Raw genomic sequence first — 22,501 nt, forward strand, 5'->3', positions numbered from 1 at the left:
GATTTCCGCGTGTCCTCATTGGTGGAACGGGTTGGAGTCGCTGTGTCCCGGCCCCGCCTCGGCCGTGAGACCTCCAGGGGGCGGAGCTTGCCGCTGCGCTTTACGGAAATGATTGGCCTTCAGCTCTGTCAATCGAGCGGGAGGCCTCAAAGTGGGGAGGAGGAGGAGGGTGGGATAAAGAGGAAAGGAGCGTGGAGGACGTGTGGTTACTCAAAGAACAGCTAAGAATTTTGCAATCGGCCTGAGCGGGGCGGTGGTGGGGTTGAGCAAAAGGAGGAGGAGCCAGGAGACATTGGGAATGGACCCAGGAGTTCCGGACACCCGTCTTCCAGCGCAGCCTCGGTGGGAGGGCGGGGCCTAAGGTCCCGCCACGCCCCCACAATATTTACATATTTATGAGGAACCATCGAGATCTTTGAAGAACCAGCTAGCCTAGAGGAGCCAGAACATCTCGCTCCTTGCGCGTTTCCGTTTCCGCTAGGACTCTGGCGGTTGGTGAGCATCATGGCAACCGTTGTAAGTGTGGGTGCATGGAGGGTGAGGAGCGAGCTAGCAGTCTCGAGTTTGAGAGAGGAGGATGCTGGAGGCCCTGACTCCTGGGTCTGAGGGAGGAGGGATCTGGGGGTTCAGACTCCTGGGTCTGAAGGAGGAGGAAGCTCGGCCTCCCAGATCTGGGGGAGAAGGGGACATGGGGGCTGGACTTCTGGATCTGAGGCGGGGAGGGGGCTGGGATCCCAGAATCTCAGGTCTGGCCCCATCATGCTATAGGAACTCCAACTTTCAAAATCCTCTTGGCGCAACGGCCGGTTCCGCAGTCCTTGGCGCCAGTGTGTGATGAGGAGGGTTGTAGGACCTTGCGCTTCGAGCCATTTGGGAGCCTTGGATTGTTAGTGGTGCCAATGGCACTTGAGTTCCAAGCTGGAAGCACAGGCAGGTACCTGTTCAGTGTGTCTGAGAGCGCGAGGGCGCCTAGTGAGCCTTTAGTGGGAAGAAATTGTCGAGGAACAAGAGAGTCTTAGTGGAGAGGACTGAAGGATTAGGGACCCAGAAATCGGGATCTTTTCATGCTACCGTTTTGGCCATTTTCATATTTCCAGTATTTCACACGGGCTACGTCTCAGTGTAAATGCTCAATAAATTATCACTTGAATATTTGAATGAATGAATACATGTGAATGAAGGAGAGGCCAGGAAACTTGGCCTGGCACCTGCTCAATTACCTGAATAAAGAAGTGATTTTGGCCTGGCGTGGTGGCTCATGCCTATAATCCCAGCACTTTGGGAGGCCGAGGCGGGCGGATCACTTCAGGTCAGGAGTTCGTGGCCAACATTGCGAAACCCCGTCTCTATTAAAAATACAAAAATTAGCCAGGTGTGGTGGTGCAGGCCTGTAATCCCAGCTACTCAGAAGGCTGAGGCAGGAGAATCGCTTGAACCTGGGAGGCAGAAGTTGCAGTGAGCCAAGATCGCGCCACTGCTTTCCAGCCTGGGCGACAAAGCGAGACTCTGTCTCCAAAAAAAAAAGGTAATGTGACCTGAACTTAGGGACTGGGCTGGGCTTACAGGTGCCTCAGTTTCCATGATGAGCCCAGTCAAGATGGAGGAAGGGAGGGGGAGAAAGTTGTTGGTAGCTGGGGATGAGGTTTGAGTCTGTTGCTGTCACCAGGGCAAGGAGGAGGAGGGGGTGGATAGGCTAGTAGAAGAGGAAGGCTATGACCAGAACTACCGTGGAGAAAGTATTGGAAGTATGAGGGGACGGTGGGTGCTGAGTTTTGAAATGACCTTGGTTTTCATGGGACCAGCGGGCAGCAAGGTTTTGGAGAGACTTATGATGAAAGAGAAAGTCTTTATAGGAGACAGTCCTTGGTAAGGGGCCTGTTTATGTTGAGAGAGCTACATTTGGGATTCCTGGATTCATGTCTTTTTTGTGGGGCGGGGATGCCTAGTCTTCTGCTTGTAGTCTGGGGGTAATGTTCTATGCTCCTGGGTTCCAGCTTCCTATAGGAGACAGTAGGTGGGAAGGTTCACACAGTGACAGGGAAAGCTTGTGACCATTGATGGCCAGAAAGTCTAAATGATTGGCTCCAGAGGGAGGAGGCTTCCTCTGGGCTGGATAACTGCATGTCCTCTCTGGGGGAAGAAGAGAAGAAAGACCTGTGGGCTGGGCACAGTGGCTCACGCCTGTAATCCCACACTTTGGGAGTCCGAGGTAGAAGGATTGCTTGAGCCCAGGAATTTAAGACTAGCCCTGGCAACATAGCGAAACCCTGTCTCTACAAAAAAATAAGAAAATTAGGCCGGGTGCGGTGGCTCACACCTGTAATCCCAGCACTTTGGGGGGTCGAGGCGGGCAGGTCATGAGGTCAGGAGTTTGAGAGCAGCCTGGCTAATATGGTGAAACCCCGTCTTTATTAAAAATACAAAAAAAATTAGCCGGGCGTGGTGGCACATGCCTGTAGTCCCAACTACTCTGGAGGCTGAGGCAGGAGAATTGCTTGAACCCGGGAGGCGAAGGTTGCAGTGAGCTGAGATCGCGCCACTGCACTCCAGCCTGGGTGACAGAGTAAGGCTGTGTCTCAAAAAAAAAGAAAAGAAAAGAAAAGAGAAGAGAAGAAAATTAGCCAAGTGTGGTGGGACACACCTGTAGTCCCAACTACTTGGGAGACTGAGGTGGGAGGATTGCTTGAGCCTGGGAGGTGGAGGCCACAGCAGTCCAGCCTGGGTGACAAAATGAGATCTTGTCTCAAAAAAAAACACAAACCTGTGGGAAGGAAGGAGACTTGGGGATGGGTGGCCTCCGTTAGCATGCTAGCTTCTTAGGCTTCCTTTTCCTTATTAGAAATTATGAACTATTCCAAAGTGTCAGAAAATAATGTAACAGACATGCAAAGATCCACCATCCAGGATTGTTTTTTTGTTTTTTCTTTTTTTCAAGACAGAGTCTCACTCTGTCTCCCAGGCTGGAGTGCAGTGGTGTGATCTTGGCTCCCTGCAGCCTCTGCCTCTCTCCCATGTTCAAATGATCCTCCTGCCTCAGCCTCCTGAGTAGCTGGGACTACAGGTGCGTGTCACCACGCCCAGCTAATTTTTGTATCTGTGTGTGTGTGTGTGTGTGTGTGTGTGTGAGTGATAGAGTCTTGCTCTGATGCCCAGGCTGGAGTGCAGTGGCGCGATCTCTGCTCGCTACAACCTCCGCCTCCTGGGTTCAAGCAATTCTCCTGCCTCAGCCTCCCAAGTACCTGGGATTACAGGCACCTGCCACCATGCCTGGCTAATTTTTTGTATTTTTAGTGTAGACTGGGTTTCACCATGTTGGCCAGGCTAGTCTCGAACTCCTGACCTCAAGTGATCCACCTGCCTTGACCTCCCAAAATGCTGGGATTACGGGCGTGAGCCACCGTGCCTGACCTAATTTTTGTATTTTTAGTAGAGACAGGGTTTCACCATGTTGGCCAGGCTGGTCTCGAACCCCTGACCTCAAGTGATTTGCCTGCTTCAGCCTCCCAAAGTGCTGGTATTACAGGTGGGAGCCACTACGCCCAGCCTGTTTTTTTTTTTTTCTTAATAGCTTTATTGAGATAGAATTCACGTACTACATAATTCACCCATTTAAAGTATACAGCTCAGTGTTTTCTAGTATATTCACAGAGTTGTGCAGCCATTTCCACAGTCAATTTTAGAACATTGTCATCACCCCAAAAAGAAACCCCATGCCTCTTACCTGTCACCGCTACGCCTTCCATACCTCCCATCTTCAGTTCTAGGCAGCCACTAATCTTTCTCTGTATATGGATTTGCCTATTGTGGCTACTTCATATAGATGGAATCATACCATATGTGTCTTTCGTGTGTGGCTTCTTTCAGTCAGTATAATGTTTTCAAAGTTCATCCACGTTGTAGCATGTATCAGAACTCCATTCCTGGCCGGGCGCAGTGGCTCACGCCTATAACCCCAACGCTTTGGGGTGCCAAGGCAGGTGGATCACCTGAGGTCAGGAGTTCAAGACCAGCCTGGCCAACATGGTGAAACCCCATCTCTACTAAAAAATACAAAAAAAAATTAGCCAGGTGTGGTGGCGGACACCTGTAATCCCAGCTACTTGGGAGGCTGAGGCAGAAGAATCACTTGAACCCAGGAAGCAGAGGTTGTAGTGAGCCAAGATTGCGCCATTGCACTCCAGCCTAGGTGACAGAGTGAGACTCTGTCTCAAAAAAAAAAAAAGTAAAGAAAAAAGAACTCCATTCCTTTTTATGACTGAATAATATTCCTTTGCACAAATAGACCATGTTTTATTTCGCCATTCATCAGCTGATGGACATGTGGGTTGTTTCTATCTTTTGGCTGTTGTGAATAGTGCTGCCATGAACACTCGTGTCCATGTTTTGTGTGGACCTCTGGGGGGGTCCTGAATTGTCCCGGGTGGTGTTTACTCACCTCCCTCCCCCATGTGAGAAGGGGTGGTAGCTGGCTCCTCTCTGTGGAGAACTGTCAACATGGGAAGCCTCGGTATATTCTTGTTGAATGAGCTCAGCACTTTAGAGTATCACTTAGCAAACCACAGACATTGAGTCCCGAGGTGAACAAGAGAGACACAGGCCGTGCCCTTCATGGGACTCATGTCCACTGGAGCAGAGAATATTGATCCATCCATCTCCCTCAGGAATGTGAGATCACACAGGGAGATCGGGCTCCCAGGGAGGCCTTTCATCTGTCTGAATGTCTAGAGGTCCTAGAACTAGCCCGGCAGGGGTGTTGGTCAGAAAGGGCCTCCCCTAGGGGGCAGCACTTGATCTAATTCAGTGAGAGGGCAGGGAGAGCAGTCTGGACTCAGGGGCCAGCATGTGCAAGGCCTGGTGGTTGAGAACTGGGGCCGCCTGGTACAAGGGATGCTGGGAAATTAGCAGGGGCCAGAGCATGTCCAGCTCCATGCCTGCTCCTCATTGGTGTCTGTCCTTATGGAGCTCACAGTTATTAGAAATGGGGAGGACTTGTCTGGGCACGGTGGTTCACACCTGTAATCCCAGCACTTTGGGAGGCCTTGGTGGGCAGATCACTTGAGGTCAGGAGTTCGAGACCAGCCTGGCCAACCCCAGTAGAGATGGGCGAAACCCCATCTCTATTAAAAATACAAAAAAAATTAGCCAAGTGTGGTGGTGTGCGCCTGTAGTCCCAGCTACTCAGGAGGCTGAGGCAGGAGAATCGCTTAAACCCAGGAGGCGGAGGTTGCAATGAGCTGAGATCGGGCCACTGCACTCCAACCTGGGCGACAGAGCAGACTCCGTCTCAAAAAATAAAAATAAAAAAAAGAAATAGGGAGGACTTAGCCGGGCACAGTGGCTCATGCCCATAATCCCAGCACTCTGGGAGGCCAAGGCTGGTGTATCACTTGAGGCCAGGAGTTTGAGACCAGCCTGGCCAACATGGCAAAACCCCATCTCTACTAAAAATACAAAAATTAGCCGGGTGTGTTGATGCGCGCCTGTAATCCCAGCTAGTCAGGAGGCTGAGGCAGAGAATTTCTTGAACCCAGGAGGCGGAGGTTGCAGTGAGCCGAGATTGGGCTACTGCACTCCAGCCTGGGTGACAGAGCGAGACTTCATCTCAAAAAAAAAAGAAACAGGGAGGATTTCATTCATTCACCAAATAACCAAATATGTGCTGGACCCTGAGGACCAAGCTGTCGATGAGACAGACAGTCCTTGTCTTCCTGGGACTCAACCAACCAGCCATTAGGCAGTGACAGGCAAGAGGGGTGGGGGTGACTGGTGCCTGTCCCATCGCCTGCCTGTGAGGGGAAGGAGTGGAAAGGACCATCTCATGGGAGGGACAGAGGAGGGGTTGGTGAAAGCTGGGACCACACTAGTCCTCTGACACATCTTCTTGCACCCCCAGACAGCCACAACCAAAGTCCCGGAGATCCGTGATGTAACAAGGATTGAGCGAATCGGTGAGTGAGTTGGGTCAGGAATAGGACCTAAGCCCTGCCTGCCATGTGCCCTGACAGAGCAAACCTATTGAGGACCCCTAAGATGGAGAGGGAGGTGGCCTGCACATCAACTGTGCCCCCACTACCATTCCCCCACTCGCCCTGTCTAATGGGGGAGGAGGATCCTCAGTTCCAGAGTTGGGTCAGATGATGCACTGGAGACCAGGCTGCTATCCTGGCTATCCTGGTGGGGTTCCCGGGTATGTTTGCCTGGAAGTCATAGATATTTACTGGGTGCTTTACTGGGTTTGGCCTCGTATACCCAGTACACACTGTGGGGTGAGTTTCCTGAGGGCAGGGACAAGGTCTGTGTCATTCCTAGCTGTGTCCCTAGCACAGTACCTAACAGAGCAGATGATCAAGAGATAACCATCGAATGCACGAGTTTGCGTCCTGTGGAACCCTCGCAGTAGCCGCATGAGGTGCATATTGTAACTGTTAGCTGAGGGAACTGATTTTCAGGACAGCTAAATCACTGGCCCCGGCTCACACAGAGCAGGAAGTTGAGACGCAGTGAGGCCAGCAGGGTGCGCTCTCACAAAGAGCTTTACCGGCAGGGAAGTGACCGCATTCATTCATGCAGCAGGCCCGCTGATTCAGGGCATCCGAGAAAGGCAGTAAGGGCTTCTGGCTGTGAAGATGGGTTTTAGAAGCCCAGTGCTGGATTCCTGGAGCTTAGCTCTGCCACTTTCCCACCATGTGGCCAGGGACTAGTTCCTCTCTGTGCCTCAGTTTCCTTATCTGCAAGATGAAGCTAAGATAGTTTACCTCATCAGTTAATGTAAGATTCAGTAAGGTAGTTCATATAAAGCATTTTGGGTCTGTGTGCCAACACTGTTTCATCTATTAAAAGTGCCGGGGCACTGGGTGCAGTGGCTCATGCCTGTAATCCCAGCACTTTGGAAGGCCAAGGTGGGCGGATCACCTGAGGTCAGGACTTTGAGACCAGCCTGGCCAACATGGTGAAACCTCGTCTCTACTAAAAATACAAAAATTTGCTGGGCGTGGTGGCGCGTGCCTGTAATCCCAGCTACTCGGGAGGCTGAGGCAGGAAAATTGCTTGAACGAGGAGGTGGAGGTTGCAGTGAGCCAAGATCATGCCATTGCACTCCAGCCTGGGTGACAAGAGTGAAACTCTGTCTCTCAATAAATAAATAAATAAAAGTGCCGAGACTGGGTGCTGTAGCTCACGCCTGTAATCCCAGCACTTTGGGAGGCCGAGGCGGGTGGATCACCTGAAGTCAGGAGTTTGAGACCAGCCTGACCAACATGGTGAAACCCTGTCTCTACTAAAAATACAAAAATTAGCCAGGCATGGTGGTGCATGCCTATAGTCCCAGCTACTAGGGAGGATGGCTTGAACCTGGGAGGCAGAGGTTGCAGTGAGCCAATATCGTGCCACTGCACTCCAGCTTGGGTGACAGAGTGACTCCATCTCAAAAACAAACAAAAAGTGCCAAGTATGGCCGGGCATGATGGGTCACGCCTGTAATCCTAGCACTTTGAGAGGCGGAGTCAAGAGGACTGCTTGAGTCAGGAGTTCAAGACCAGCCTGAGTCACATAGTGTGATCCTGTTTCTAAAAAAAAAAATCAAAAAATTAGCCAGCAGTGGTGGTCCATGCCTGAGTCCCAGCTACTTGGGAGAACTGCTTGAACCAAGGAGGTTCAGGATGTGGTGAGATGTGACTGCACCATGCACTCCAGCCTGGGCGACAGAGTGAGACGCTCTCTCAAAAAATAAAAATAAAAATTTTTTTTTTTTTTTTTGGAGACGGAGTCTCGCTCTGTCGCCCAGGCTGGAGTGCAGTGGCGCAATCTCAGCTCACTGCAAGCTCTGCCTCCCGGGTTCACGCCACTCTCCTGCCTCAGCCTCCCGAGTAGCTGGGACTACAGGCGCCCGCCACCATGCCCGGCTAATTTTTTGCGTTTTTAGTAGAAACGGGGTTTCCCCGTGTTAGCCAGGATGGTCTCGATCTCCTGACCTCATGATCCGCCCGCCTCGGCCTCCTAAAGTGCTGGAATTACAGGCATGAGCCACCGCGCCTGGCCAAAAAACAATAAAAAATTAAAAAAAAAAAAAAAAAGGATGGAGAGCCAAGCACCACTTGTGAGCTGAGGACCCAGTAGAGACTAGCTGCACCCAGGAGCCTCCCTTGGGGTGCTCACAGTCAAGCACTGGGGTCAGCAAATCTTTATTTTATTTTATTTTATTTTTTGAGACGGAGTCTTATTCTGTCCCCCAGGCTGGAGTGCAGTGGCGCAATCTTGGCTCACTGCAAGCTCCACCTCCCGGGTTCACGCCATTCTCCTGTCAGCCTTCCGAGTAGCTGGGACTACAGGCGCCTGACACCACGCCCGTCTAATTTTTTATATTTTTAGTAGAGACGTGGTTTCACTGTGTTAGCCAGAATGGTCTCTATCTCCTGACCTCGTGATCCGCCTGCCTCGGCCTCCCAAAATGCTGGGATTACAGGCGTGAGCCACCACGCCCGCACCCTAGCAAATCTTTCTTAAAGGGTCAGATGGTAAATCCTTCCTCTGTTGAAACTACTCAACTCTCCTCTTGCAGTGCGAAGGCAGCCACAGACAGTATATAAATGGCAGTGTTCCAATACAAAGATTTTTTGGTTGGTTTTTTGTTTTTGTTTTTTTTTGAGATGGAGTCTCACTGTGTTGCCCAGGCTGGAGTGCAGTGGGGCGATCTCAGTTCACTGCAACCTCCACCTCCCTGGTTTAAGTGACTCTCATGCCTCAGCCTCCCGAGTACCTGAGACTACAGGTGCATGCCACCACGCTAGGCTAATTTTTGTATTTTTTAGTAGAGACGGGGTTTCACCATGTTGGCCAGGCTAGTCTCGAACTCCTGACCTCAGGTGATCTGCTTGCCTCTGCCTCCCGAAGTGCTGGGATTATAAGCGTGAGCCACCGCACCCAGCTCCAATAAAATTTTATTTGCAAAAACAGGTGGCTGGCCTCCAGGCTGAGGTTTGCTCAACCCTCATCTAATGTAAAGCATGGGAATCCCATCTTCCCCTCTCGCTGGCTGTGTGGCTGGGGCATGGGACCTAACCTCTCTGAGCTCCCTCCCCATTCATATCAATAGGTTCTGGGACTGTTGCCATTTTGATACTCAGAAGTGCTTTCAGGGTGATAGCAGCCAGGGCTCTTGTTTCATTTTATTTTGTTTTACTGAGACAGGTCTTGCTCTGTCATCCAGGCTGGAATGCAGTGGCACAATCTTGGCTCACTGCAACCTCCGCCTCCCAGGTTCAAGCAATTCTCCTGCCTCAGCCTCCTGAGAAGCTGGGATTACAGTCGTCTGCCACCATGCCCAGCTAATTTTTGTATTTTTAGTGGAGACAGGGTTTCACCATGTTGGCCAGGCTGGTCTCGAACTCCTGACCTCCAGTGATCCGCCCGCCTCGGCCTCCCAAAGTGCTGGGATTATAGGCAGGAGCCACTGCGCCCGGCCCCAGCCAGGGCTCTTTTTTTGCAGGATCATATGGAATAAACTGAGAACATGTGGGTGCTGTGTAAACCATAAACATGAAGTAATTGTGATCATTAGCCCTTGTGGTTAGTTCTTAGTACAATTATGTGCTTAATGAGGCCTCAGTGACTTTTGTTTAACTAGGATGCATCCTCAGAGCAGCTCCAGTTCATTGAGCATTTACCACATTCAGCCATCTTCCTAGGGAGGTGCCAATTTGGGATATCCTTCCCATGTGCCCCTTCATTCCCCCAACCCCTGCTCCCTACTCCCACCCACCCCTTTGACATAGAAGGAAACCAGGGCTCAGAGGGGTCAGGCCACATGTGCAGCAAGCTGGCTAGTAACTGAGTCTTTGTTCTTTCCCTTCATGTAGGTGCCCACTCCCACATCCGGGGACTGGGGCTGGACGATGCCTTGGAGCCTCGGCAGGTAGAGCAGAGGAGGCTGGGGTGTGAGGGCCTCTCCATGAAGGTCTTGGGTAGTGGGTACCCAGGGCCCTGGGGAGTGTGGGGACTATGTTATGGTCTTCTGGACCTTTGGCTACATACCCATAAACTTCAGCCACATGTGGGTTTTCTTGGTACTAAAGAATTGATTAGGCTAGGTGTGGTGGCTCATGCCTGTAATCTCAGCACTTTGGGAGGCCAAGGTGGGTGGATCACCTGAAGTCAGAGTCAAGACCAGCCTGACCAACATGGTGAAACCCTGTCTCTACTAAAAATAAAAAAATTAGCCGGGCATGATGGTGCATGCCTGTAATCCCAGCTACTCGAGAGCCTAAGGCAGGAGAATTGCTTGAACCTGAGAGGTGGAGGTTGCAGTGAGCCAAGATTGTGCCACTGCCCTCCAGCCTGGGTGACATCTCGGAAAAAAAAAAAAAAGAATTGGGAGTGGGTAGCAATTGCTTTGCCACCTTAAAAAAAGTTAGACTGGGTGCAATGGCTCACACTTGTAATCCCAATACTTTGGGAGGCTGAGATGGGAAGATTGCTTGAGCCTAAGAGCTTGAGGCCAGCCTGGGTAACATAGTGACACCTCCTTTCTACAAAAAATTTTAAAAATTAGCTGGACATGGTGGTGCACATTTGTGGTCCCAGCTACTCAAGAGGCTGAGGTGGAAGGATCTCTTGATCCCTAGAGGTCAAGGCTACAGTGAGCCATGATCGTACCACTGTACTTCAGCCTGGGTGACAGAGCGAGATCTTGTCTCAAAAAAAAAAGGCAGGGAAAGCTTTTTTGGCTTTTCCTAGAAGTCCCAGGTAGTAATGTCTGCTTCCATCTCACTAGCCAGGATGTGGTAGAAATGCCATGGTAGCCCCACAGGAAATCACCTCATGTGCGCCTCCCACCCACAGGCTTCGCAGGGCATGGTGGGTCAGCTGGCAGCACGGCGGGCGGCCGGCGTGGTGCTGGAGATGATCCGGGAAGGGAAGATTGCCGGGCGGGCAGTCCTTATTGCTGGCCAGCCGGGCACGGGGAAGACGGCCATCGCCATGGGTAAGAAACCTCCCAGGGCAGGAACTCTCCTGTTTCCTGCTAAATAACTCCTCCTGTGTAAGTCAGGGTCAGGATGAGCCGCCTTTAACAGATGACCCAAAATGGCAGTGGCTTAAACACTCAGGATTCATTCTCGCCCATGGAAGAATCTAGAGGTAGGCCATTTGGGGCTTATTAAGCAGTTCCAGGAAGTCTTCCATCTTCCTGCCTCACCATCCTCTGCACTTGGTTCCAGTCAAGAGGACGCCATGTTCCAAGAGGGCTGCCAGAGCTCCAGCCTTCCCACTCATAACCCAGGCAGCAGGAAGAAAGGAGTTGCCATGAGGATGAACCCCCTCGAGTTGGCTTCCTTTAAACAGTCATTGGAAATCCTCCATGCTTCTGCTTATATCTCATTATCTCATTGACTAGAATGTAATCATATGATCACACTCTGCTTCAGGGGAGGCTGGCACATTAAATGTTTTTTAAAATTTCATAATTTGGACCATTTTTGCCTTAAGAAAATGAGGATTCTTCTGTTGGGCAAAAGGTTGTTGTAAAAATAAAAAATTAAAAAAAAAAAAACAGGAAAGAAAATGAGGGTTCTGGAACTAAGGAAGAAGGGGAAGGTGGGTATTGAGGAGTCACCCAGCAGTCTTTGTTGCAGTCCGCTAGTGGTTTATGATCTTTTCACTCCCAGCTGTTCCTCTTCTTCCTTGTTGAACTCCTATTTATCCTTCAAAACCCTACTTCAGCATCTCTGCCCCATTGAAGCTTTTCCTAACCCACTGCTCTTCCCACTCACTCCCACCTCTGTGCTGAGGCTGGGGCCAGGCAGGGAGAATCAGAGTAACAGCCAGGTCTTCAGTGAAGATAAAGCAGTGCCTGTTGGGGTGCTCGGACTGGACACTGTGGACCCATAGATGAGTTAGACCAAGGCCTGACTTCAAAGAGCTTCTGGTCTGGAGGAGGTGGTCGTGGACACGATCCCTTCCAAGGCGACATGTGTTACAATGCAGGTAGCATGTGACAGAGGAGGCTCCTGACCTTGGTAGGAAAACGGGACATGTGGTGGCATTTGTTGCTAGAGGCTTCCAGAGAAGCGGATACCTGAGCTAAGCCTAGTAGGATGGCCAGGAGGCTCCTGGGCGGACACTGGGGACAGCATGTCCAGGCCCAGAATGTGGCACACACAGTAACTTCCTTCCCTCCATCCTGTCTGCTTTCCTACTCTTCTTCATTTTTTTTTTTTTTTTTTTTTGAGACAGTTTCACTCTGTCGCTCAGGCTGGAGTGCAGTGGTGTGATCTTCGCTCACTGCAACCTCTGCCTCCTGGGTTCAAGTGATCCTCCTGCCTCAGCCTCCCAAGTAGCTGGGATTACAGATGTGTGCCACCACACCCAACTGATTTTTGTATTTTTAGTAGAAATGGGATTTCACCATGTTGACCAGGCTGGTCCCGAACTCCTGACCTCAGGTGATCCACCCGCCTGCCTCAGCCTCCCAAAGTGCTGGGATTACAGGCGGGAGCCTGTAGACTTTATTTTTTAGGCATGTTGTGACTGTGCCCGGCCTCGCCTTTCCTCTTCTTGTGTCTCCCGCAGGCCTCCTGCAGGCCAAACCCTGTGCTGGGCAGCACTGGGGTAAGGCTAGCCTCACCCTGGCGGGGACGCTTCTTAGTCTAGTGAAAGAGGCAGAGAGGACCCCTGGTGTCCCCAGATGGCATGGGCCGTGCTCGTCCACTCAGCCCTCAGCAGATACTTGCTGAGTTCTGTGATGAGGGCCATTGTGTATCCACAAAGAGGACTAAGAACAGGTCCCACTTGACACTGGGCAGGAGGGTGTGGTGTCAGCCTGTCTGAAAGGGCGTGCCCCACATTGGACCAAACCTTGTGGCCAGGGAACTGGAAGGAAAGGTCTGGCATTCAGAGCCATTGCTGGAGACAGACCTGCTTCCTGCCAGCCACCCCAGGCCACCGGCGGTAGAGCGTCCTGCCCTGTGCCAGTTTCAGGCTGTGCAACCGTGTTACTGCTGAGCACCAGTGCCTGCCTGCCTGCCTGCCCATAGTCGCTCCTAAGCAGGGTGTCATCCCATGCTGGCACGTGTTCTGTTATCATCCCCATTAGACAGAGGGGGAGACTGAGGCTCAGGGAGCAGTTCAGATCGCTCAAGATCCCATGGCGCCACCTGCACTTAAGTGGTGGATCTGGGATGGGAGCCGAGGCAGTCTGCCTTCATCACTTGTAGCTATCGTGTGGGCTCCTTGGCCTTCGTCCCTGGTCCCCTTCGCCCAGCTCTGAGGCTAAACAGCTCATAGAGGCTGGGAGACTGAGGCGTGGCGAGGTTCTAGGGTGTACCCTCTGGGCAATGTGGGATTCTAAGCCAGGCCTGCCGGAGCAACCTGCCCTGCCTGGCTTCTCACTCACTGTCTGCCTCATGGCTGAACCCCGCTCTCCAGTTCCCCCTCCCCAGCGCTCTGCTCAGCTCGGAGCCAAGTCCTTACATGTAGGATGGCACTGAACCCTCTTTCCTGGGGTGGGAGAAAAGCTAGTTTGCCACAGAGCAGGTGTCGGGGACCTGGTGCCAGAGCGGCTTCACCTACTCAGACTGCCTCCTTCCCAGGCATGGCGCAGGCCCTGGGCCCTGACACGCCATTCACAGCCATCGCCGGCAGTGAAATCTTCTCCCTGGAGATGAGCAAGACCGAGGCGCTGACGCAGGCCTTCCGGCGGTCCATCGGCGTTCGCATCAAGTAAGCGGGGGACCCGAGGCGGGTGCCAGACCCCAGAGCCTGGGAGCAACCCCGCACCCTGGGCGGCTCGTCCTTTGTCCCAGAGCTCATGGAAGGTTGTGATTCCCAAGGGCCCAGGTGTCAGGCTGTCTCCTCAGATCTGCTCTCTGGCTAGGGAGGAGACGGAGATCATCGAAGGGGAGGTGGTGGAGATCCAGATTGATCGACCAGCAACAGGGACGGTGAGTCTGTGTGAGTCTGTACCCTGCTGAGGCCACCTCCAGCGCCAGGGTTGGAGAGAGTAGATATCAGGTCTGCACTGAGGTCAGAATCCCATGGAATGTTCTAGCTGCAGACTAGAGCCATGTACATGCCTACAGTAGGAGGTCAGTTAACTTGACAATGGCTTATCCCCTTATGAGGGACATTATGGGCAATAGAAACTGAGGCGGTAAAATAATGAGAGAGATCTGTTAGTGAGTTCCCAACAGACCTCAAAACCCAACAGACTTCAAAACTCGTTCCGTGGCCGAAAGGCATGTCCTGTCCAGCTTACATGATACAGGTGATTTGCTCTCTCTTTTTTTTTTTGTTTTCGAGACAGAGTCTCCCTCTGTCCCCCAGACTGGAATGCAGTGGTGCAATCTCGGCTCACTGCAACCTCTGCCTCCCGGGTTCAAGTGATTCTTCTGCCTCAGCCTTCCGAGTAGCTGAGATTACAGGTGCGTGCGTGCCACCACGCCCGGCTAATTTTTGTATTTTCAGTAGAGACGGGGTTTCACCATGTTGGCCAGGCTGGTCTTGAACTCCTGACCTCGTGATCTGCCCACCTTGGCCTCCCAAAGTGCTGGGATTACAGCCGTGAGCCACCATACCTGGCCTCTTTTTTTTTTTTTTTTTTACAATTTCTGTTTTCTCCTTTTTGCATAGCTGTGTTTTCTGATTTTGTGATCAACAAAAATACTTTTTATTTGGGTATAAAATAGGAATGTCAAAGTGTGACCTTTGGCAATTTTGCGAGACCTCGGGCCTATGTTGTTTTTGATAGACTTTATTTTTTAGGCATGTTGTTTGTTTACTATTTTTATTTTTTATTTTTATTTTATTATACTTTTTTTTTTTTTGAGATGGAGTCTTGCTCTGTTGCCCAGGCTGGAGTGCAGTGGCACAATCTCAGCTCACGGCAAGCTCTGCCTCACAGGTTCACGCCATTCTCCTGCCTCAGCCTCCTGAGTAGCTGGGACTACAGGCACCTGCCACCACGCCCGGCTAATTTTTTGTATTTTTAGTAGAGACGGGGTTTCACTGTGGTCTCGATCTCCTGACCTTGTGATCTGCCCGCCTTGGCCTCCCAAAGTGCTGGGATTACAGGTGTGAGCCGCTGCACCCTGCCTGTTTACTATTTTTATTGAGAGTTTTATTGAGTTTTGGCCAGGCGCAGTGGCTCACACCTGTAATCCCAGCACTTTGGGAGGCTGAGGTGGGCGATCACTTGAGATCAGGAGTTCGAAACGAGCCTGACTAACATGGTGAAACCCTGTCTATACTAAAAATACAAAAAGGCTGGGCGCGGTGGTTCATGCCTATAATCCCAGCACTTTGGGAGGCCGAGGCGGGTGGATCACCTGAGGTCAGGAGTTCAAGACCAGCCTGACCAACATGGTGAAACCCTGTCTCTACTAAAAATACAAAAAATTAGCTGGGAGTGGTGGTGGGTGCCTGTAATCCCAGCTACTTGGGAGGCTAAGGCAGGAGAATCGCTTGAATCTGGGAGGCAGAAGTTGCAGTAAGCCAAGATCACACCATTGCACTCCAGCCTGGGCAACAAGAGCGAAACTCCATCTCAAAAATAAATAAATAATAAAAACACAAAACAATTAGCTGGGTATGGTGGCACACATCTGTAATCCCAGCTACTTGGGAGGCTGAGGCAGGAGAACTACTTGAACCCGGGAGATGGAGGTTGGAGTGAGCCGGGATCACACCACTGCACTCCAGCCTGGGCGACAGAGCAAGACTCTATCTCAAAAAAAAAAAAAAAAAAAAAAAAGAGCTTTATTCACCAGGCGCAGTAGCTCACTCCTGTAATCCCAGCACTTTGGGAGGCCGAGGTAGGCAGATCACAAGGTCAGGAGATCGAGACCATCCTGGCTATCACAGTGAAACCCCATCTCTACTAAAAATACAAAAATTAGCCATGCGTGGTGGCGGGTGCCTGTAGTCCCAGCTACTCGGGAGGCTGAGGCAGGAGAATGGCGTGAACTCGGGAGGCAGAGCTTGCAGTGAGCCGAGATCACGCTACTACACTCCAGCGTGGGCGACAGAGCAAGACTCCGTCTCAAAAAAAAAAAGAACTTTATTGAGTTTTAATTGACATACAGAAAGCTGTACACATTGCAAGTGTCCAGTATGGTCCGTTGGGACATACATGTTCAGCCGCGGAGCCATCACCGCGTCAGGCTGGTGAGCGCACCGTATCTCTTCCCCGGAGAGCTTCCTTGTGTTGTGCCCATTTTGAAGCTGTGGAAGCAGAGGCCAGAGCAGAGCCAGAAGCTTATCAACACTGGGGGCACTGGGGCAACATCAGGGCCCTCTCTGAGCCCCATCCCTGGCTTGTCCCCACTCTCAGGGCTCCAAGGTGGGCAAACTGACCCTCAAGACCACAGAGATGGAGACCATCTACGACCTGGGCACCAAGATGATTGAGTCCCTGACCAAGGACAAGGTCCAGGCCGGGTGAGCAGTCAGGGGCCATGCCAGGCAGCCAGGGGGATGGGCGAGCTTGGGCCCATTCCTTTCCTTACCCTACCCCCCATCCCCCTGTAGGGACGTGATCACCATCGACAAGGCGACGGGCAAGATCTCCAAGCTGGGCCGCTCCTTCACACGCGCCCGCGACTACGACGCTATGGGCTCCCAGGTGCGGCCGGGACTCCCGGGATCCCCTCGCCCCTAGTACTGGGGTGTTTTCATCTCCTCCATCACCCCCTTGACCCATGGGGTCTGGATCTTCCTGTTACCCTGACTGTTTGTCCTGGTACTCCTGGGTCTTCCCTGTAACCCTAGGACAGCAGGGCCCCTCAGCCTGGCACTATAGCTTCGCATGGCCACATGTGGCCTGTGGCTTCTAAGGTCCTCCGGGAGCCCCCGTGACCCTCAGCGCTCTGGAATGTCCCTAGTCCTGACTACCTCCTGGGCCTGGGGTTTCCAGATGACCCCATTTAGCCTCCCAGCTCCATTTCCTGGAGCTCCAGTCTCCCCCAGACAGAGGGCTTTAGGGGCCCCCTTCATGCCCTTCCCTGCCCTGTCTCCTCCGTTCTTCCCCCACCCCCACCCCATAGACCAAGTTCGTGCAGTGCCCAGATGGGGAGCTCCAGAAACGCAAGGAGGTGGTGCACACCGTGTCCCTGCACGAGATCGACGTCATCAACTCTCGCACCCAGGGCTTCCTGGCGCTCTTCTCAGGTGAGGCCCCTCCTGCCCTGCCCTGCCCTGCCCCAGGCCTAGCAGCCTCCCTCGGGCTCCCTCTGTTCCTGAGCTCCGAGTGTGGCCCACTTGCTCCATGCTGTTTCCTGTAACTCCGGCCCGTGGCTGCCTCTGTTCTCCACCTGCAAGTCTGCTTCATCCCCACCCCTGCTGGTGCTGTGATGGGGGTGTGGCCCTGCCCTCTCCCCTCCTGTGTTCTCTGCCTCTGTTCCTCCTCTTTGGGGATGTTTCAGGCTCCTCATCCCTCCTTGCTTTGCTCCCCTTCCTCCATCCCTGGCATCATCCTTCTCTGTCTTAGCCACACTCTGGCCCTGGAACCCGCCTCCTCTCTGGCTTCCCTGATGCAACCTGTGCCTCCCATAGGTGACACAGGGGAGATCAAGTCAGAAGTCCGTGAGCAGATCAATGCCAAGGTGGCTGAGTGGCGCGAGGAGGGCAAGGCGGAGATCATCCCTGGAGTGAGGACCCAGGACATGGCCGGGGCAGGTGGTGGGGTGGAGGTGGGCCGGGGAAGTGGGGACGCGGGTGGTGACTCTCACACACACCCCAATCCAAGGTGCTGTTCATCGACGAGGTCCACATGCTGGACATCGAGAGCTTCTCCTTCCTCAACCGGGCCCTGGAGAGTGACATGGCGCCTGTCCTGATCATGGCCACCAACCGTGGCATCACGCGGTGAGCCGGCTACAGGGGCCTCTGGGGAAAACAGGATGCTCTGGGCAGTGGGTGTGGTCAGAGGGTCAACGGGAGCCTGTGTTGACACCGGGTCAGGGAGGGACGCGTGACTGCAGTGTGTGCTCTTTGCTTACAAAAGGTGGGTGGGAGGCAGCTCTGCTGCCCGAGGAAGCCCAGAGACTGTGTTCTTGCTGCCTTTCTGTCTTGCTGCTCCTTTAGCCCCCAAGGCTGCAGTTTTCAAACTGCGTGCCGAGGCACCCCAGGGTGCTGCAGGAAACTCACAGGAGTGCTGTGGGATGTTTTCTAGTCTTGAGGGAAGCACAGTGACATCTGTTAGACATAACATAAACTACGATTGTTCAGTCACTTCGACCCAGCAACTCCATTAACAGAACTCTTAGCATTGTGTTTGGCCTAAGGATGCCAGGGACAGATTCCCGTGACACAGAGGGTAGCGTGCTCTGCTGAAGCCTGGGAACCTCATCTCCCAGGTGTTGCCAGCACCCTGTGCACGGGGAACTCTTAATGTTGTGTTTGGCCTGAGGATGCCGGGGACAGATTCCTGTGACACAGAGGGTACTGTGCTGTGCTGAAGCCTGGGAACCTCGTCTCCCAGGTGTTGCCAGCACCCTGTGTAGCTGGGATTACGGGCACCTGCCACCATGCCCGCTGGCTGTCTTCTCCACCTCGCCACATTTTGGCCCGCAGGAAGCAGGGGGATGTGGAGGGCAGGCAGCCCCCATAGGCTGTGATCCACAGGCTGCACCCCAACCTTGCACCCCCATTCCATTGCCCGGCACTGCTTGGGCTCAGTGCCGTACCTGGTGGCAAAGAAGGCTGGGTACTGTCAGCTCCAGCCCTGCAGCCTTGGGCCCAGCTGAAACTGGGCGGTTGGGATGGGCATCACAAAAGGGAAGAAGCGGGCACCCTACAGAGGATGCTGGGCCGCTGGGCCTGGCTCTGTGTTTGGCTCTTTTAACTCCTTGGATCCCCAGAAGCAGCTCAGAAGGTAGATATCACCTCGGCCCCGTTTTATAGGGCAGGACAGTGAGGCCCAGTGACTTGCCCAGGTCACAAGTCTAGAAGGTAGCAGGGCCGTAATTTGGTCTCTGGATGGCTGGACACTGGAAGAGACCCCCAGGGCTGACGGTGTTTTCACAGAAACTGCAGGTCAGGGCCTGGGGACTGCCCAGGGGCACCTCCTGTGGGAGGCAGCAGCTACGGGCAGCCCTGATTGTTCGTAGACTCTGTATCTGAGAATCTCGCTTGCTAAGATTTATTTGTAATCCCCAAATAAATATCTGCCCTGCTTTCGGCAACAAATTCAAGTCACCTGACACCCACTTTCCCAGCTGAGTGTGAATGAGGCAACACTGCCTGCTCCCATTAGCGCTCATGCTGTAAATAAGTGTCCTTGTTGTATTCTATTTAGTGCTACGTTTGTCACTTTTGTTCTTTGAGACAAGGTCTTGCTCTGTCGCCCAGGCTGGAGTGCAGAGGCACGATCATGGCACACTGCAGCCTCAGTGCCCACCACACACACACACACACACACACACACACACACACCACCCCTGGGACTCAATCAGTCCTCTGGCCTCAGCCTCTTCATCAGCTGGGACCACGGGCATGCACCACTATGCCTAGCTAATTTCTGTTTTTGTTTTGAGATGGAGTCTAGCTCTGTCACCAGGCTGGAGTGCAGTGGCACGATCTCGGCTCACTGCAACCTCTGCCTTCTGGGTTCAAGCAGTTTTCCTGCCTCAGGCTCCTGAGTAGCTGGGATTATGGGCACCCGCCACCATGCCCAGCTAATTTTGGTATTTTTAGTAGAGACAGGGTTTCACCATATTGGCCAGGCTGGTCTCGAACTCCTGACCTCGTGATCTGCCCACCTCAGCCTCCCAAAGTGTTGAGATTACAGGGGTGAGTCACCGCGTCCAGCCTAATTTTTTTTTTTTTTTTTTTTGTAGAGATGGTGTTTTGCCATGTTGCCCAGGCTGGTCTCAAACTCCTGGGCTCAAGCAATCCACCCGCCTCAGCCTCCCAAAGTGTTGTCACTTTTTTTGTGCCTTTTTTTTTTAAACTTTTTGGGGCCATTTGTTGGTGATATTGCCATTTAAAGTGTCCCCTGTGCACAGTGTTGAAGTGCCGTCTAGTATTCTAAGTGCAAGGAGGCTGTGAAGCCTGACGGAGAAAATGCCGTGTTACAGACGCTTCGCTGAGCCCAAGTTAGAATGCTGTTGACACGAGCTCCATGTTAGAGAATAAACAGTGATGTTACATAACAAACACATGGAAATAGAAACACACATACATGAGGCCAGGCGCGGTAGCTCACACCTGTAATCCCAGCACTTTGGGAGGCCGAGGTGGGTGGATCACGAGGTCAAGAGAATGAGACCATCCCGGCCAACATGGTGAAACCCTGTCTGTATTAAAAATAGAAAAAACTAGCTGGGCGTGGTGGCGTGCGCCTGTAGACCCAGCTACTTGGGAGGCTGAGGCAGGAGGATCGGTTGAACCCGGGAGGCGGAGGTTGCAGTGAGCCGAGATCGCGCCACTGCACTCCAGCCTCGCAACAGAGCGAGACTCTGTCTCAAAAAACAAACCAAAAAGACCGGAAACACACAAATGAAAATACACATAGACCCAGATTATATATATATTGATTGATGAAAATACTGTAAGCCGAGGCTCGAGAGAGCCTAACCCTGTATTCCACTAGGAGCAGTGGCTCAGGATCAGCTAATTGGAGTGTTCACGATGACTTTCTAGAACCTCACTACTGTGAATAAGGGGAACTGACTGTATCCCTGGCACCAGCCCTGGGCTGGCCCCGCTGCAGCAGGGAACAAGACAGGTGCAGTCCCCTCCTTTGTGAAGCTTTGTGTCGAGCACGGGAGTGGGACCTTGATCCAGTAATCCTGGAGGCAGAGATCTAGCTTAAAGCAGCCCAGCTCCGCAGAAAGGTGCCCTTGGGGGACTGACGCAGTTGTGGAAGGCTGCGTCATCAGGGGTGATGTCATCATGTGACAGGAGACACGAGCTAAAGGTTAAGTGGTGTTGGGCCCAGTGAGTGGGTGGTGATGGGAGGTGAGAGTGTTCCCAGCAAAGGGAATGAAGAGGGAACATGCCCCTGACAGCCCCCTCTTTCTGCCTCTTCCTCAGAATCCGGGGCACCAGCTACCAGAGCCCTCACGGCATCCCCATAGACCTGCTGGACCGGCTGCTTATCGTCTCCACCACCCCCTACAGCGAGAAAGACACGAAGCAGATCCTCCGCATCCGGTGCGGGCAGGACCAGGCCGTGCACCTGAGAGGCAGGGCTGGGGTCTACCCTGTTTGACAAATGCTGACACTGAGGTCCAGCGGAGTGGCATGGTGGCTGGGCCTACAAGAGAGAGGGCTGAGCGGGCACCCAGACAGTGGCCTCCGATCCGGGAGCAGGAGCCACGGTGGGAAAGGGAGGCGAGGTACCCGTGACTGGTGTTGGGGCCAGCGCCCTGGGGGTGGTCAGGAGGCCTAGGTTTTAGGTCCAGCCCAGCCCCTGTCTCCGTGGCTCTTCTAGCCTCAGCATTCTATGGTTCTAAGATGCAGGCGCCACATATTCCCAGTGGGGAAGGGCCAGAGGGTTGCTGTGGCCACTTCTGCTGCAGTCAGAGGCTGGGCCCCGGCTGAGCCACCCCTGTCCCCCACTGCTTGCAGGTGCGAGGAAGAAGATGTGGAGATGAGTGAGGACGCCTACACGGTGCTGACCCGCATCGGGCTGGAGACGTCACTGCGCTACGCCATCCAGCTCATCACAGCTGCCAGCTTGGTGTGCCGGAAACGCAAGGTCAGCCGGCCGAATTGGCCAGCAGGGCCAGATGGCGGCAGTGAGTGACACAGTACTTCAGGGGCTTCCAGGGTTCCGATTTCATCCTAGAATGTACATTTTCAGAGGCGGGGAATTTTCATCCCTCAGGTTGGCTTCTGTATCATCCAGCCTGGCCTATAGTAGGTGTCAGTAAATCTCTCTTGACTTAAGTAGATGCTGTTAGGTCCACCTTACAGATAAAGAAACTGAGGAATGAAGAGGCTGGGCCCACAACAAGGAGATGGCCAGGCAGGATTTGAACCCAGGCAATCTGGCCCAGAATGCCCTCCCCTCACATGCCACACTCTGCTGCCTAGAGCATGGAGGTGGCATACGCTGGGGTCTGTGCCTTGAGCCTCACGGAGAGGGGCCCAACTGAGAACTCGCCCTCCCCCTCCAGGGTACAGAAGTGCAGGTGGATGACATAAAGCGGGTCTACTCACTCTTCCTGGACGAGTCCCGCTCCACGCAGTACATGAAGGAGTACCAGGACGCCTTCCTCTTCAATGAACTCAGTAAGAATCCCCACCCCGCACCTGCACTGCCAGAGCCAACCTCAGAGGGAGGAAGAGGGAGCTCGGCCTAGAAGGCTCAGGCCTTGCCACCTGGGCGACACTGACCATGTGGCCTTCCTTCTCCCCACAGAAGGCGAGACCATGGACACCTCCTGAGCTGGATGTCATCCCCCGACCCCACCCTGTTTTCCACCAGAGTTCTGACACTGTGACTTTGTATAAAATGGTTTGGAAGCTGGACCCACCCTATGTATGTGTGGTTGCCCTGAGCCCA

At 53.0% G+C, this 22,501-nt stretch overlaps 1 protein-coding gene across 2 annotated transcripts; it reads left to right on the forward strand.

Moving 5' to 3' along the window:
* Nucleotides 1-44: 44 nt before the first annotated feature.
* On the forward strand, nucleotides 45-22,467 carry RUVBL2 (RuvB like AAA ATPase 2). 2 transcript variants are annotated; one of them, XM_003814292.5, is made up of 15 exons: nucleotides 45-516; nucleotides 5,894-5,948; nucleotides 9,855-9,910; nucleotides 10,837-10,978; nucleotides 13,584-13,713; nucleotides 13,868-13,934; nucleotides 16,322-16,428; nucleotides 16,519-16,612; nucleotides 17,034-17,157; nucleotides 17,542-17,636; nucleotides 17,735-17,853; nucleotides 21,025-21,144; nucleotides 21,562-21,691; nucleotides 22,113-22,227; nucleotides 22,358-22,467. In XM_003814292.5, the coding sequence occupies exons 1-15, from the start codon at nucleotides 505-507 to the stop codon at nucleotides 22,381-22,383; spliced, it is 1,392 nt and encodes a 463-aa protein (XP_003814340.1). In that variant the 5' UTR covers nucleotides 45-504; the 3' UTR covers nucleotides 22,384-22,467. The 2 variants fall into 2 exon arrangements, with proteins under 2 accessions (XP_003814340.1, XP_034800974.1); XM_034945083.3 differs by having other exon boundaries at nucleotides 423-495.
* The last annotated feature ends 34 nt before the right edge of the window (nucleotides 22,468-22,501 follow it).

This window comes from Pan paniscus, chromosome 20, assembly GCF_029289425.2.
Source record: "Pan paniscus chromosome 20, NHGRI_mPanPan1-v2.0_pri, whole genome shotgun sequence".
Classification (NCBI taxonomy): Eukaryota; Metazoa; Chordata; class Mammalia; order Primates; family Hominidae; genus Pan; species Pan paniscus.